This window comes from Lissotriton helveticus, chromosome 9, assembly GCF_964261635.1.
Source record: "Lissotriton helveticus chromosome 9, aLisHel1.1, whole genome shotgun sequence".
Taxonomy (NCBI): Eukaryota; Metazoa; Chordata; class Amphibia; order Caudata; family Salamandridae; genus Lissotriton; species Lissotriton helveticus.
The window spans coordinates 234,230,487-234,248,187 of record NC_136070.1 but is presented as its reverse complement, the minus strand read 5'-3'; the positions used below and the strand labels follow the sequence as shown (position 1 = coordinate 234,248,187).

The 17,701-nt window shown below is 41.2% G+C and overlaps 1 protein-coding gene across 1 annotated transcript in view; it reads left to right on the top strand.

The window, feature by feature from the left end:
- The window catches only part of PLCB2 (phospholipase C beta 2), a 544,505-nt gene that overhangs the window by 402,787 nt on the left and 124,017 nt on the right, over positions 1 to 17,701 (top strand). Inside the window, exon 22 of the mRNA XM_078659789.1 lies at positions 4,075 to 4,169. Coding sequence (XP_078515915.1) covers positions 4,075 to 4,169 — 95 coding nt within the window. The remainder of the gene's footprint in view (positions 1 to 4,074; positions 4,170 to 17,701) is intronic.

Here is a 17,701-nt window from a genome sequence, read left to right as displayed (position 1 = left end):
GAGGGTCCAAGGGCAGGTTTAACGACCCAAACTAGATATATGCCCCAACTGAAATATCATAACAACAATTATATCTAGGAGTCAAAGACAAAGGAACTCACTGTGAAAACAAAGCCTCAACATGGAAAAACAATAAGTTTATAAGCTAAAGGTGGAAACCCAAGTATGCACCCAAGTGTGACAAAAATACATGTATATGTGTGAGCTAAGGCTCGAGGGCATGGGTACATTTTCCCATCAGTAGCCACTCTGTACCGCCCTTGTTGACATCATTTGGGTTCTCCTAGCCCAGGAGACAAAGAAAAGACAGCCTATTGATGTTATTAAGGCTCCTCCAAAACCTTGGACATGGTGTAATGTCAATACTAGGTCTTATAGATGGTATTTTAAGTCTAAGTAGCGACTGAAAAAAGCAGTGCAAAGAAAAGAAATGTGAGTGAAAAATCAATTAAAATTGGATAATACTGAGTAGATTGAGACTTTAATTTTCTTCTCAGTTTTCCAAATCTAAAAGGTAAAGTGCAAAAACAGATTTAACATAATATCTGTGAGCAATGATGGTCGACATGTTTCAGCATTCTGGTGGTATAGTACCAATGCTTTCTTCAGGACCCGATGTTAGCTACTGCTAATATAAAGTGAAGTTAAAAATGTCACCTGTAAAATCCAGGTCAAATAGATCCACCACAGACCATTAGTTGTGGTGATGGCGCTTCACCCCACCTGGCTGCAGCTCAGGTATAGAGGAGCCCCGCTCTGCCCGTCGGTGTCTCCGGACCGGCTTCTGTCATGTCTGGGGAGGCCCCCAGGTGGGGTGAAGCACCATCACCACAACTAATGGTCTGTGGTGGATCTATTTGACCTGGATTTTACAGGTGACATTTTTAACTTCACTTTATATTAGCAGTAGCTAACATCGGGTCCTGAAGAAAGCATTGGTACTATACCACCAGAATGCTGAAACATGTCGACCATCATTGCTCACAGATATTATGGTAAATCTGTTTTTGCACTTTACCTTTTAGATTTGGAAAACTGAGAAAAAAATTAAAGTCTCACATCTACTCAGTATTATCCAATTTTAATTGATTTTTCACTCACATCTCTTTTCTTTGCACTGCTTTTTTCAGTCGCCACTTAGACTTAAAATACCATCTATAAGACCTAGTATTGACATTACACCATGTCCAAGGTTTTGTAGCAGCCTTAATAACATCAATAGGCTGTCTTTTCTTTGTCTCCTGGGCAAGGAGAACCCAAATGATGTCAACAAGGGCGGTACAGAGTGGCTACTGATGGGAAAATTTACCCATGCCCTAGAGCCTTAGCTCACAATTATATATATATGTATTTTTGACACACTTGGGTGCATACTTGGGTTTCCACCTTTAGCTTATAAACTTATTGTTTTTCCATGTTGAGGCTTTGTTTTCACTGTGAGTTCCTTTGTCTTCGACTCCTAGATATAATTGTTGTTATGAGATTAAAAATTCAACATCAGCCCAACAACGCGTCCCCTACAGAAAGTCTTTGTAACAACTTGAGTGCCAAAATAACACGTGGTAATGTCACATGCGGGGTACTAAGCTTGTTGTGATGGCCAGTCGTGATAAAGACTACAAGGTAAACGATGTTTCACGATGTTCCCTGCTAAGTGCTATAAACAGCAAAGGGCAGATAATTGAAAATAATTTTCTGGTCCGTATTGTGGAAAATTTTAAGAGTTTGATGGCATGATTCATGCACAGAACACTGGAAAATATTACGAAATGGACCTTCAAAATTAATAGAGTGAGGGAATTGTATTTTTCTCTAGACCAGGAGAAGAGATGTGATTCCTAGAGCGGTGTACTAGTTTAAGAAGATAAGCTATTTATAGCAGAGCTTGTTTGAGAACTAAATGTGAATGTTTGCATTGTGACTGCAGTGCATTGTCTAGTAGCTTTTTTTTTTAAACTGAGCAAGCTAATTGGGATAATAACCCCTTAGATTGAGTGATCAAAATAAGTTGCATATATTTTATTTGTGGTATTTGTACGAGAAGCAGACCAAATAGGGATGGAACACTGTAGAAAGACTGAAGATAACAAAAGCTAAGGGTATTTAAAGTGTAAGCCGAATATTCACACTTGGATACTATTCGGCATTGAATACAACCTCATATGGCAGAAACTCTCACATATGGTAAAGAAGATTACCTGCACGTGCCACAACTGTACACAGTCTAAAACTGTATCTCATAGTCAGGGCCTCATGATTACAAGTTCCTCTCCATAGACTTCTGATTATTATATAGTAGGACACAAACCCCTTCTGTCGCTTGACTCTCATGTCAAAACACTCAAGATGGTGGAACACTGTCACGTTCCCTCCCCATACCCTTCCCCCAACCAGTGTTTACAGAGCTTCATTTAATGAGCACCAGGTAGAAGGGAATGAGGAGGTAAAATTACCTCAAGAGGGGTTTCTCTGCTGAGCAGGACCAGAAAAAGGGTTTATAACGCTGTTTCCACAACACATGGCATTTACAACGTGGTCATTACAACGACCGGGTTGTTACCACTTGTGCCATTACATCGCAAAGTATGAACAACTTGCTGCAGAGGGCGTGCAACACCAGGGAAGGTGTTGGATTTTAAATCCAACACCTTCCCTGCTGTTGCACAAACTGGAGTAGGAATACTAATTAATACTATTCCTAAGTCTAGCACGCCCCCTTCAGCAAGTCGTTGATACGGCTTGCAATGTAATGGCACGCGTGGTAACAACACAGTCAGCTATGCGTGGTGAATGTATGCATAGAAACGTCATATATTCTACAGGACCAGATCCTGTTTGGTAGTTGGAGCTGGGTCCAGGGCCTCAGGTGTGGTGTTTTATACATTGCTTGAAGTGGTGGCTTATAACAATGATATTCAAATTTTTATTGGGTCGCATTTTTTTCAAAGCAATGCTTCTTCAACAACCACCATATCTTGTCTCATCGATGAAGATCTCTGGTGGTTTTGAAACCACCAGCAAAGACAAAGTCAATTTAAGGCTTGGAAAAAGGAAATTACTCTTTTGAGTAGCTGCATCTAAGGATGCCAGACACCGTAGATCTCTCTTCCTAAAGAAGTGAGGTGCCCAAAGGTGTTCTTTGAATGAAAGAGAAACCTAAAAATTCTCCAATCCGCAACTATATCTCAAAGTAACCATGTATCCTGCACGCTGAACCCAATTGTAATGCTTCTCTATCCATGTATCTCTAATAGTATATGTTACCATTGGTTCTAATTGCAGTACTGCTTCCGTGTTCTCCCACAAACCCATCTCTTGCTTATCCTTTCCGGTCCCCTCTGTGCAAACTGTGCTCTATGTTGCACTGGAAATAGAAGTAGCTTCTCTACAGTTCTTACTTTGTTAAGCACACTAACATCCTTGCATGGGTACTGCAATGTTACATAAAAATCAATTCATAAACTAAATGTTTTTTAATGAAATACACAGCTGATATTTCCAAGAATCTCATTTTGGTTACCATATAGAACATTTAGGAACATTTTTATCATCTATCTGCGTATATGCTAGTCTGTATTAGGAGTAGACAACTTTGGAATTTCAAATCCTCTGAAAGTGCTGTCTAATTTTTTGTATGAATAGCAAAAATAAGACAGCACGGGTGATACCAGATATGTCTCTCCCACACGGCCCTGCTCAGGTCCAGGATAGTGAAAACAGAAGAAAGAAGGCCGCTCACAGCCCAGACTGTGGCTACCTGCGCTCTTAAGTGAAAAAGGCAAAGAGCATGTTCTAACTAGCACCAGATTTTGAGGGGGCTCCACCATGTGCCAGTACTGGGTGGAAATGATGAAAATCTATCTGCCTCACATGTAAACACTTAAGATTTCAAAACAAAGTTTATATAGTTTATCGTATAGTCAAGATTCAAATAATTATTATTAAAACCACTGACTTGGGATCCTTTTAAATGAGTGACTTAAAAGCATAATTTCTAAAACAATGAGCTATACTTTTGCAGCCATTACATCATTAACATATCTAACACTTATTTCTGCATACCTTTCCTTTTAGACCTTACTCATGCTCTGTCCAACCCCATAAAATTTGCAACTTCCCATGTAAAAAAGTCAGTGAATGCCACAGAGAGCCCAGCGGTCACAGAAGAGGTAAGAAGCAGCCTGCTATTTTTAATGGCATGTAAGCATCAATTCTATGTGTTGTATTGCTAATATCTGACTGTTCCATTAAAAAACATAGTAAAGGGGCAGGGGTAATAGAATTAAGGAATTTAGTAGGAATAAGCCGGCTTTCTTTAGTGAAGAGCAGAAAAGATATACTTGTAGCATACATATGTTTATTGCAGTGGATTTATTTCACCATAGAGCGGTTTACTTCTCATAACAAGCCAAATTAAATAAATAACAATTAAACAAATAAATCTGAAATGCCTGTGTAGTTCACCATGATGGTCATGAACTAGTTAGTTTTTTTCTTTGATAAGACACACTTGAAGAGATTTAGGACTTTCCTAAGAAAATCAACCCAACAACCTTTGAAGGGCAAATTTGTCTGTCAGGAGTTATCAAATTATGCAGCTCTGAATTAACCTCCCTTACTGCACAATTTTAAATTAATTATGTAATGCTAAATGAACCCCCTATGACCTGAATCCTGGATTTTAGCTGTGTTACAAAAAAAACACCAATAAGCCTACCAATCCCTAAATATTTCAGAATAATTTAGAACATTCCCCTAATATTGCAGGCCCTTTTCATCGATCTGGAATAATGAAAATCTGGTATCAGACTGTGAAAAGAACAGTGATTGCTCTGCTGGATGACCAGACAACCATTCTTAAGATCATGGGAAAGGACTTACACTCACTTTGATGTTGCCACATTTATCTACAGCATGTAACAGTAACTCACACATTTAGGGCCCAATTACGAGTCTTGCGGTCCGAGGATGGATGCTTGGTGGTGGCGGCCGAGTCACCGCCGCACCTGCTATCCGGACCGCCGCTGCCAGGGGAACTGCCATTTGCTGGAGGTGGTGGAGGGGAAACAAAAGCTGCCCTACAGGGCCCCCTGGTGCCTCATGCCATGTGTATGCATACAGGGGGGCACAACATATGCTCCCCTGTGTGCAAGCACACCAGTTCCTGCACAGCATGGATGTTCCACTCCATGCCATGCAGGAACCTTGTTTGACGTTCCCATTGTGATGCCTTTTTCAAAGGCACTGCAGCTGGAACTGCCACGTTGCCTACCCGCCAGGCCACTTTTAAGTTGTAATCTAGCAGGCATGCAGCTGTAACTCTTGGTGGTGCGGGGAGCTGCGGTGGCATGCCGCCCGCCCCCGCCAAAAGTCATACTCTGGCCCTTAATGTTTACATTTATGCTCTTTAGCATATATGCTTTTGTTAATCAGAATTATAAGAAATTGGTCTATTAGTTGAGATGTATGTGAGTCCTTCACAAGTAATAAATCTTCAACTTTCGCGTTATTGGGAACAAAGTAACCTTTTATAGCACTTGCCTCACTCAGGGTAGTGAAACATAGTAATCCAGAGCCACTTCAGGTCGGTCAGTACTTTTTCTTATAAAATGGAAAATTACTTTATTACACACACTACAAAATACTATGCCTTAATTACAAATGTAGTCAATCAGGTAGATGGAAATACCTTTGAACAGAACAGTTCACAGCCCCAGCAAGCCCTGAACGTAAAATCACAATCCCCCCCACATATATATCACACTACAAGGGGCTCTCATAATCAAAAAAGCAGACCCACTGACTATGGCAAGGTGTCACCATAATTATAAAAAATAAAACTATAGCATTTATACTCTTTGCAAACCATACTAATAACATTCTCTGATGGAAACATCTCCGTATGATATCCATAAATATGAATTATGACCCAGTGTTCATGTACACATTCAATAAAATATTGCAAATTCATTCACATGTACACACAAGTCCTTTTTTAGGTCGAGCCTTGACACTGCCTGCGCTGTCTGCAAGACCTGTTGTATCTCTTCTCCGGGCTTTTGGCACACACGCAGATTGCCATAGGTTCTTTCTTGTGCCATTCCGAAATGCTGACGTTCTATTGGTCCATTGCTCTCAATTGTCTTTCCTTTGGGTGCTTGTTACAGCTGAGGCGAATTCACTAAGTGATTGTTTTTGTTGGCCATTCATGCTTCCTTCTCGTTCAGAACTTGAGCCCTGGTTCTCTTCTGCAAACAAGAAACAAAAAAACGGAATTGAAGCAGTGCCCGTGTCACCTCACTTTTAAAATGTGTTGGAGGAATTGCCGATCAGCACAATCTTAAGAATGAGTCCTGCTTATGCTGAACAATTCTGGATACTCTCAGTACTTGAGCTCATACATCTCAGTGTGTCGTGTCTGGCAGCAGAGCAAAAAAAAGGTTGCCTTTCTCTACACCAGGGGTCTTCAATTTGTGGTGCGTGACCCCCAGGGGGGTCGTGGAGTCCTGGAAAGGGGGTCGCAGATTGTGAGTTTGCCTTAGTGGCGTCTGGCTGATTGAGGGTGCTCACGGCGGAGGCCTAATTCACACCGAGGGGTGAAAAACAACAAAACCTCATTAACAAGCAAAAGGTCTATTAAAGACCTGTGAAGTACTCGGGTGCGGCTTTGTGTGTGTCCCTGAAGCTGTTTCAGCCCGGCTCACATACACGAGGAGGGGAAGGGATGGGGGGGCAGGGGAGGGGGGCTGGGGGAGGAGGCTGTAGCCCTTTGAGTTCTATGGACGTTGCGCGCCTGGAGCTGTGGGTCCAGCCTGTAAAGCACAAAGCACGAACCCTCATACCTGGCGCCTGTGCGGGAGAAATGTGCCTGAGAGTCTGTTCTTCAGGTGAGATGTTGTTACAGCCTGTCCGCCCCCCGCCCCCAGCAGCGAGGCACAGAGATGCCCTCCCATGAGAGAGGAAGAAAAAGGAAGAAGACGCAGAGAGATACTGACCCCCCCCCGCTCCCCTGCCATGAGAGAGGCACAGAAAAGGTGGGTGGATGAATGGATGAAAGGGTGGATGGATGAATGATGGATGTATGGATGGATAAAAGGTTGCATGGATCATGATGGATGGATGTGTGAAAAGGTGGGTGGATGAATGATGGGTGATGGGTGGATGAAAGGGTGGATGGATGATGGATGGATGGATGGATATGTGAAAAGGTGGGTGGATGAATGATGAGTGGATGGATGGATGAAGGAAGGATGGATGGAAGGAAGGAAGGCTGAAACAGTAGATGGATGAATGATGGATGTATGGATGGATAAAAGGTTGCCTGGATGAATGATGGATGGATGGGTGGGTGTGTGGAAAAAGTGGGTGGATGAATGATGGGTGAATGGATGGATGAAAGGGTGGATAGATAAAGGATGTATGTATGGATGGAAGGAAGGATGAAACGGTAGATGGATGAAGGATGGATGTATGGATGGATAAAAGGTTGCATGGATGAATGATAGAAGGATGTGTGAAAAGGTGGGTGGATGAATGATGGGTGAATAGATGGATGAAAGGGTGGATAGATGAAGGATGTATGTATGGATGGAAGGAAGGATGAAACGGTAGATGGATGAAGGATGGATGTATGGATGGATAAAAGGTTGCATGGATGAATGATGGATGGATGTGTGAAAAGGTGGGTGGATGAATGATGGATGGATGGATGGAAGGGTGGATGGGTAAAGGATGGATGGAAGGATGAAAGGGTGGATGGATGAAGGATGGATGTATGGATAGAAGGATGAAAGGGTGGATGGATGAAGGATGGATGGATGGATGTGTGAAAGTGTGGGTGGATGAATGATGGATGGATGGATGTGAAGAGGTCTGACAGGCGCATTTGTGGTTGTCGATATTTGTTGATGATGAGTACCAGTTTCTAGAAACTTTTGTTGGAAGGGTGTCCTTACGCCTAAAAAGGTTTTACAAGGGGGTCTCGACAACAAAAAGTTTGAAGACCTCTGGTCTACACTCTTGACAACATAATTTCTGTAGAGCCAATGCTGCAAAAGTTTCACATTTTAAACTTACAGCAATTTGCTATCCTTCAAACTTCACTTGATACATAGTGACATTAACAGGCGGTAAAGTAAGTTTTAAGCCACCTCTACATTTTCGCCATCCTTAATGATCTGTGTCACGTTCAAAAATATGTCAGAGCGACTTATGCATCACAGCAACAGTAGGAAGCGATTTACGAAAAGTTCAAAGCATAGCTGAAAAAGCTGCTAGCGTGATTATACCAGTGGATTAACGAGACTGGAACCCCTTTCCTGCCTTCTCTGAGAGGCCAACGATCTGCTTATGTTTTATTTTAGTGTCTCCTTCCCATCATCTCTAGTGCTAATTGTTGTGGATTTTTTTTTATAAGCAGAGCACAGACACAATAGGGTCAAAATCTGACGCATTAAATAGCTTTCTTTGCCTTAATAATTGGAACTCAAGTTTGCTCAGTGTAACGCAGGGCTGCACTCTGAAGACTATCTTTTTAAGTTGGACCTTGGGTGGAGAAGTTTCTCCGGGTTTCAACTGACGATTGCTGACCGCATTACTGCCAAATAATTTGTTTTAAGGGCCGATGATGTCAGGTTCTTTTTGCCTGCTAACAAACTGTTTATTTTCGATTCAACAATTCAGTACCTGAACATCTCTCAAAATATTTGCAGTTCTGCCTCCTTTTGCTTATGGCCAATGCCTGCAATGCTGTATGTAAGTTCAAACATACACCCAAAATATAATAATCAACAGCACCAAGGTTGATATTGCACTGTGCCTAGACTGTACATTGAAACCTTTTTTGAAGAGGTTGTCACCTGTGTGCTTTTCTCTAGAGCATAGTTACTGAGGCTGTGGTTGGGCTGGTCCAATTAACAATGACCTACTAGTTTATGGCTACTTCTCAAAATGTCACACCAAGGAATAAACAAACAACAGGCCTCCAAGCAGGACATTCAGGGTGCTGACTTGAAATATTGCATGAGAATGGTATGAAAACTCACAAATTCACTCAATCAATATATATATATATATCTATATATTAATTTTAGCGAATGAAGGACCCATAGATCTGTCTGTAATCCACATGTGGCTCATGCCTTAATTTTACATGTTCTGTGAAAGGTTGTAAAAGTCTGCCCATTTGGATCTGTTTCTGCTCTGGATGAAAAATTGCACTTAGTGAGTTCTTTGAGAGAAATGCCGCTTTGGTACTGTTATGCTCTACCTGTTCTGTGAGGAAGCAAATCTTGTTTGTGCTGCTGCTACCCAATGTGCTGGTGTACAATGATAGAGAAAGCTTGTGCTGCCGCTGCCCTAGGTGTATCTGTCCTTTGGAGGACGCAAGCTTGCACTGGTTCTGCCCAAGATTGATCTGTTCTGCGAATGAGTGTTTCCACTAGTCTAGGCCCATCTTACGAAAAACAAATGATACAATGAATGCACGTGATTAATATGACCTATTAACTATGGGGTTTCACAGTATTTAATATGAAAAACCGAGGACCATTCAGGCAGAATTTGAGTCCCAAGATATGTCAATGGCAAAGAAACATGTTTAATCTAGTGGTAGGTATACATCATTAAAAATTAATTTTGAACTCACCCACACACCATTTAATATAGGTCTTACAGTTTAATGACAAGATAAATGTTGACATAAGGGACATAATCTCACCTAAAGTTGAAATCCCATAACTAGGAGACTGTACAACTGGCGAACAGTAGTACTCGCAGATGCTTCACAGTGCTGGAGGGGGACGCACTGTTGAACCACACAATGTAGACAAGGGTTCATAATCCTATGTTAATAAGTGAAAATGTGTATTGCAATTTCATAAGACATTTGCCCGTTTCTGTATGTTTGTCTACAGAGTGCAACATACAACAGTCCTATAACCCCTCTCACAACCTTTTTAGTGTGTTAGCTACCTGTGTCATACTTGACCTGCATATGTGAGTGGAATATGTGGCATTACTCCTGCGACCTGCTCTTTACATATTGTTTGTGTTAGGAAAGTCTGCACTGCTACTGTCCATGTTGTACCTTTGATGTGTTGTGTAGCTTTAGAACGTTCCGCTACACAACACAAAATCATTCCCGTTGCTAATACTTGTTTTAATGCGTGGTGTGAATGAATTGTGTAGTATTTAAACACGAAAGAGGGGCGAGGGTCAAATCAGTTTATACTCCAACACCCCAGACCCCCAAGAACCTCAAATATACGCACATGAGGGGTGTATAGAGTGGGTAACACATACAAAATATATAAACAGAGAGAGCCCCAATAAGGCAAATCACTCTATTTGGAAAAACTGCCCTCACTCACATACCAAGGTATGTGACATGCTTCATCATCGGGCCTGCTTACAATACGCCCTGGTGTATCCCCACACAGGGCGGAGCATAAGGGAGGGGGAAAAAATAATAAATTTCTCTTAACACGACATATAGTCAGGACAAGTGGACATAGACAACACGTAACACAAAAATTGGTGAAAGTCGTGCAAACACCAAGTGATCACAACCGAAAAGTGCGACGAAAAGTGCAGTATGAGGAGTGATTAAACCTGATTAAAGGTGTCAACCAGAATGCAACCTTTATTAAACTTTTCTTGACACCCCTACCAGGATTAAAAGATGAAAGAGGATGGGAAAAAGCCTCAAAGAGATTATAAGGAACCTCAGGGCTTTCCTCCTACCACTGCCAGAGTCAACATGTTTCGACCACTCTGTGTGTGCCTGTGAGGTCACTCCGGTCTTCTTCAGGACCGTCGCATTCGGTGCCACTCTGGGTTCCTCCGTACTTCGGATAATGGTACCCCAAGGGTGAGGTAGGTCTACTAGATCCGTACCTCTCCTGAATTGTGTGTGGAGATTGTCCCCTCAAATGCGGGAGAACATTCACGAGTTTATATATATTACAAACTCGAACTGGTGTCCGGAGAGAAGGACGCAAAAGAACACAATCGTTCCGAAGGCACGTCCTGGCTTAATCACCTGCAAACCGTGACACCGCGCAGTCTGCACTGCTACTGTCCATGTTGTACCTTTGATGTGTTGTGTAGCTTTAGAACGTTCCGCTTCACAACACAAAATCATTCCCGTTGCTAATGCTTGTTTTAATGCGTGGTGTGAATGAATTGTGTAGAACAAGTATACTTTTGATTCTACCTATAAAGCAAACAGTTTTTCACATGGACTAGACGACTCTGTAAAATCTTAAAACCCAGTTGACATGTCATGTACAATGCCTTGGCTAATTCTGGCCTTTTAGTCAACAACACTTAACCTACAAAATTTAAGTCCCTAAAGACCCTGGGGCAGATTTATGATGTCTGGGGCATCCCTGCAAATCAGCAGAGATGCACCAGATAAGATGCGTCATGCAAGTTCACCCTTGACCCTTCACCCTTCACCCAATGCGGCGCGTCATGGCCCAAGGATAAACAGATGCGTGACACATCTCCCGTCGGAAGGGTGGCACATTGTTGGAGTCGTGTCACAAGCACGACGCATCTCCAGCAATGTTCGTGGCCTGCCCATACACAACGTGGTGCGTCAAGCCTTACACCTGCTTCAAGCAGGCGCAAGGTTTTGACGCAGCAGCATCGGAAAAGTGACTGAGTGAAATCTTGTAGATTTCACTCAGGCACTTTTCCGAGGCGTTTCAGCACCGGAACGCCCACATGTAACCTGACGCAGGTTTCATGTGGCGCAGGGCTTTACAACGTGAGGCATCTCCATAGATGCGTCATGTTGTAAATCCGTTGCAGCATGGCGCTAGCTTTATGCCCCCACTGCGTCACAGAAGTGATGCAACGGTGTCGCAAAAGTGGCCCACGGGGCTTGTAAATCTGCCCCCATGTTAAAAGCGAAACCGTAAGCTCCACTATGCACCATGCAGTTTGCTGAGCTGAAGTGCCAAGAATGGCTGATGGCATCATGTCACAGTACCACTTGGAAGATTTGTGAAATGTAAAATAACATTTTGTTCCCGACCTTCTATCTTTATTCTTGTTGACAATCAAGTGTTAAGCGGTACAAGGGTGAAAGGGTAGGTTGTCTTTCAAATGCAGATGTGGGCATCTTATTGCTTAATGGGCAATATTAGCACTCCTTGGAAAAACAAATTGCATGCAAAAGCCCGTTAACTATTATAACGATGAAAGCAGCAGCACCTGGGCCTGAAAAGAAACTGAGTAAAGAAAAACAAAGTGTTGATACCCCTGTGCCCAACCTTTGCCTAACGGTTGGTGTAATCTAAGTGTAGCGCCTGCAATACTACAATGATGGGCCCTGCTTTGAACAGGTTCAGCACATAATACAGCTGCTGTTCGGTGGGGGCCGCCAGTGGCTAAGACGACACTGTATCAAATAAAAGTGGATACTGCAGTGCCAATATGCATATTCGCAGCTTCTCCATTGACTCTGGAATTAAAAATACCTGATAAGGGTGATGACAAGTTTGTCTGCGTTGTTACTGACTGTGTCCATTGGGCCATTTTATACCACACCATAAAGAGGTAGACTGGAGCAACTTTAAGAATGAGTGGACATTGCATTTAATAGGTTCTGAGTAGGTGTAGGAGCAAAACAGCACCACAATACAGATACTTCAAGATTTCTAAAACAAAGAGCAGTCATTAGTGAGACGTGAAGGGTTAGCTGTGGCTGGGCTTTCATGGTTTTTTGTGGGCAGGTAGATTGGCTGAATAATGAACCTGTATAGCCTTATTAGTTTGAGCTTCCCTCTTTTAAATCAACCCGTTCTTCTGTAATTTCTTTTCAGTGCTTTCAGAAACTTTCGTAGAAGAAATATTGACGGTATAGAGGAACAAAGCTTTGATGCTTTCTGATTTCCTGGAAATTAGTATAATGCGTTCAGTCCATTAGCTTTAAGGCTGTAGTCCCCCATGCATTAGACAGTGCTTCAAATGTTCGTTGATTGTGAGATATTACACTGTATCAAATAAAAAGTCAAGGCCTGTGGTAGTAAAATGTGGTTGTTCACAATGTTCTAGTCCAGCCGCTGTCGCCAGAAACATAGGGTGGTGGGGCGGGTGGGGTCGCGTGTGTGGGGTCGTGCGGGTGGGTAGAGATACAATATTTTTAAAAACCTTACCTTTAGCCGCCTGCCGCGTCGCGCTTCCTCCCCTCTCGCTGCCTGATCCCAGCAGCCCTTGGTACAGACTTGCATCCAATCCTCATGCCGCAGAGCAGCATGGGGATTGGCCTGAGTGGGCAGGAAAGATGCTTGCTCAGACCAGGGAGTCTGTGGGGTTTCTCCATCCCGGCTGCTCAATGCAGCTGGGCTGGAGAAAACCTAAGTGTGCAAGTATGTTTTGGTCGGCCTGAGACGGCAGGTCAAACACACATGAGTACTTAGGAAGTGGAGCGCATGTAACACTCCTCCTCCCACATCCCCCCTCCCATGCCTCAGCTCTGCCCTTCCCTGCAGCGCTGGCTCAGAGCCGGCAAATGCTAAATAAACCGATGCAAAAACATTGTTTTATTTTTCATTTGTAGGCTCTGTGCCATGCGGTGGGTCAGTGCTTCTTTGCCATTGTGGAGGAGCCGCCAGCTTTAGTTTTTTGTATTTGAAAAATAATACTTTATATACCAAGGACCACTTTCTACGCCTTAAAATCGTTAAAAACATAAGTCTAAAGCTATTCATACCAGCTGTTTTATACTGTCATTTTTAAGTGTCTCAATATGTTCTTTGTTTTAGACTGTGTGCAGCGGGTCATAAATGTAGGAACCCTTTGTGCTGTATCTCTAGTGCTCCCTCTGGCCATCCTTTGTATCACCCAAAACAGAGGAACCCTAAACTGGTCTCTCCACTCTGTATTTCAGAAGGTGGTAAAACCCTCTCTTCACACCTACACCTGTGATGGAGCATGACCACACTCAGCAGAGATGCCTACTCCCTACTGCACCCCGACTAAATAAAGTCCATTCTTTTTCATTCTTAACGGCCAACTTATTTATTTATGGCTAGACTATGAATGGAAAATGATTGTGATTACTTTTTAAGCACCTGTTTTAAGGGTTCCATGTTTAAATATCGATAACAAAAATATAGTTAACAAAAATATAGATGTAAAAATATCGATTACAAAAATATCCACTCCCTATACTTAAACAGGTAAGTACAATAATATCGACTCAAAAATATAGATGTAAAAAATATAGATGTAAAAAATATCTACTTTAAAAAATAATATAACTTAAATTAAATAATTAAATAATATTAATATTATTAACAAAATAAATTAAATTACATTTATATTTTAACTAATTATAACAAATAAACTTAATTTAATCAATATAAACACAATACATGTGTACATATACATATATTTACTTATATACATTTGATTATTATCTTTATTTAATTTATAAACTTTAATAATTATATAAAAATTGAAAAAACACATATATAAAACATTTTAAATAAAATAAAAAATTCTATATTTAATTAACACATTAAAGTATAAAAAATAATACATACATTTAATAACAAAATAAAAACATTAGTAGTTAAAACATTTGGTAGCGAAGGGGTAAAAATTACTATTTCCACTCCAGTGAGTGCAACAGTAGGGAAAGCGCTGGATAGCGTAGGGGTAAAAATGACTATTCCCACTCCAGTGAGTGCAACTGTAGGGAAAGCGCTGGATAGCGTAGGGGTAAAAATTACTATTCCCACTCCAGTGAGTGCAACAGTAGGGAAAGCGCTGGATAGCGGAGGGGTAAAAATTACTATTCCCATTCCAGTCAGTGCAACAGAAGGGAAAGCGCTGGATAGTGGAGGGGTAAAAACTACTATTCCCACTCCAGTGAGTGCAACAGTAGGGAAAGCGTTGGATAGCGGAAGTGTAAAAATTACTATTCCCACCCCAGTGAGTGCAACAGTAGGGAAAGCATTGGATAGCGGAGGGGTAAAAATTACCATTCCCTCTTCAGAGAGTGCAACAGTAGGGAAAGCCTTGGATACCGTAGGGGTAAAAATTACGATTCCCACTCCAGAGAGTGCAACAGTAGGGAAAGCGTTGGATAGCGGAAGTGTAAAAATTACTATTCCCACCCCAGTGAGTGCAACAGTAGGGAAAGCACTGGATAGCGGAGGGGTACAAATTACCATTCCCTCCTCAGTGAGTGCAACAGTAGGGAAAGCCTTGGATACCGCAGGGGTAAAAATTACTATTCCCACTCCAGAGAGTGCAACAGCAGGGAAAGCGTTGGATAGCGTAGGGGTAAAAATTACTATTCCCACTCCAGAGAGTGCAACAGTAGGGAAAGCATTGAATAGCGTAGGGTCAAAAACTACTATTCCCACTCCAGAGAGTGCAACAGTAAGGAAAACGTTGGATAGCGTGGATGTAAAAATTACTATTCCCACTCCAGAGAGTGCAACAGTAGGGAAAGCGCTGGATAGCGGAGGGGTAAAAATTACTATTCCCACTCCAGAGAGTGCAACAGTAGGGAAAGTGTTGGATAGCGTAGGGGTAACAATTACTATTCCCACTCCAGAGAGTGCAACTGTAGGGAAAGCGTTGGATAGCGTAGGGGTATAAATTACTATTCCCACTCCAGAGAGTGCAACAGTAGGGAAAGCGTTGGATAGTGTAGGTGTAAAAATTACTATTCCCACTCCAGAGAGTGCAACAGTAGGGAAAGCAATGGATAGCGTAGGGTTGAAAATTACTATTCCCACTCCAGAGAGTGCAACAGTAGGGAAAGCGTTGGATAGTGTAGGTATAAAAATTACTATTCCTACTCCAGAGAGTGCAACAGTAGGGAAAGCGTTGGATAACGTAGGTGTAAAAATTACTATTCCCACTCCAGAGAGTGCAACAGTAGGGAAAGCGTTGGATAGCGTAGGGGTGAAAATTACTATTCCCACTCCAGAGAGTGCAACAGTAGGGAAAGCGTTGGATAGCATAGGGGTAAAAATTAAGATTCACACTCCAGAGAGTGCAACAGTAGGGAAAGCGTTGGATAGCGGAGGGGTAAAAATTACTATTCCCACTCCAGAGAGTGCAACAGTAGGGAAACGTTGGATAGCGTAGGGGTAAAAATGACTATTCCCACTCCAGTGAGTGCAATAGTAGGGAAAGCGCTGGAACCCAAAACAATATAAAACCAAACTATCAACATTTTTATTAAATTTAATTTCCAATATAAACATAATTAATATATACATTTAAATATATTATTATTAACAAATATAATAAAAAATAAATAATTACACATTATTTAACACTATAATATCCACCACACACACCTAAAATTAATTACACAATTATATTTAATATTTACCAATTAATTAATGAAAATGAATGCATTATTTATTATTAATTAATTACCAGCTTTCACACCATATACACTTTTAAACACCACAACACACACCTAAAATTAATTACCCATTTACAATTAATAATTACTAATTAATTAATGGTAATTAATTTTAAAAGTATTTAATAATTAATCAATAAAAAATTAATTACTTACCACCCTTCACACCATTTACACATATAAACTCCAAAAACACACACCTAAAATTAATTAAACTTAAATATTTACCTGCCAGCCGACTGGAATATTAAATCAGGAAGGAGATATATGGGTCGTAAAGTCAGAACTTATAGAGCCCTCAGAGATTTGGTTTTAAATAATGGGCTAACCGATGTCTGGCACAAATTGTATTATAAAGATCCTGAATATACCTTCTATTCTATTCCCCATCGGAAATTTGCCCGACTAGATTATTTTTTTGTATCTTCTCTGTTTTTGGAGACAATCAGTATCGAAATACTACCTCAAGTCATATCAGACCACAATCCTATAATTGCTGAAATTCAGGTTCCCACAGAATATCAAAATTCAATTAGATCCTGGTCATTCCAGAGAAATCTGTTACTAGATGAAGATTACCTTCAATTTATGGCGACTATTATTAATGACTATTTTCTAACAAACAATGACACGGCCTCCCCACAAGTTGTGTGGGATTCTTTTAAATCAATCGTACGTGGAGAGACAATTAGTTTTGCAAACTATAAGAGGAAAAAAATCCAAACAGACTTTAAGGAGAGGTTAAATAAGATCAGGTTAATCGAGATGGACTTATCAACCGCATGTAAAAATAACATAGGTATAGAAGATGCTCAACTACGTCTAGTAATTGAACGCTCTGGCTTACGGATTCATATTGCCGACGAAGTAGCATCAAAATTTAAGCTATATAAAACTGAACGTTATGAATATAGTGAGCGCACCGGCAGAATTCTAGCACAACGCCTCCGTCAAAAATCTTCTATAAACGAAATACAAGGTGTTAAAGATATGAATGGTGTTTATCATGAACGCAGGGAGGGAATTTTAGAGTCATTCTACGATTTTTATAAGACATTGTATAATGACTTTAATAATGAAGTTGATAAGACTCTCAATCCCGTAAACTATCTCCATTGTACTAATCAACTATCATTGTGTTCTGAGGAGACTGATTTATTTATACGCTCAATAAGTTGGGATGAGATTGAAAATTCCATTTTGAGTCTTGCGGCAGGTAAAGCTATGGGACCCGACCAGATACCCCTTGAATTTTATCGGACATTTAGACACATGCTGAAACCAGAGCTGTTAAAG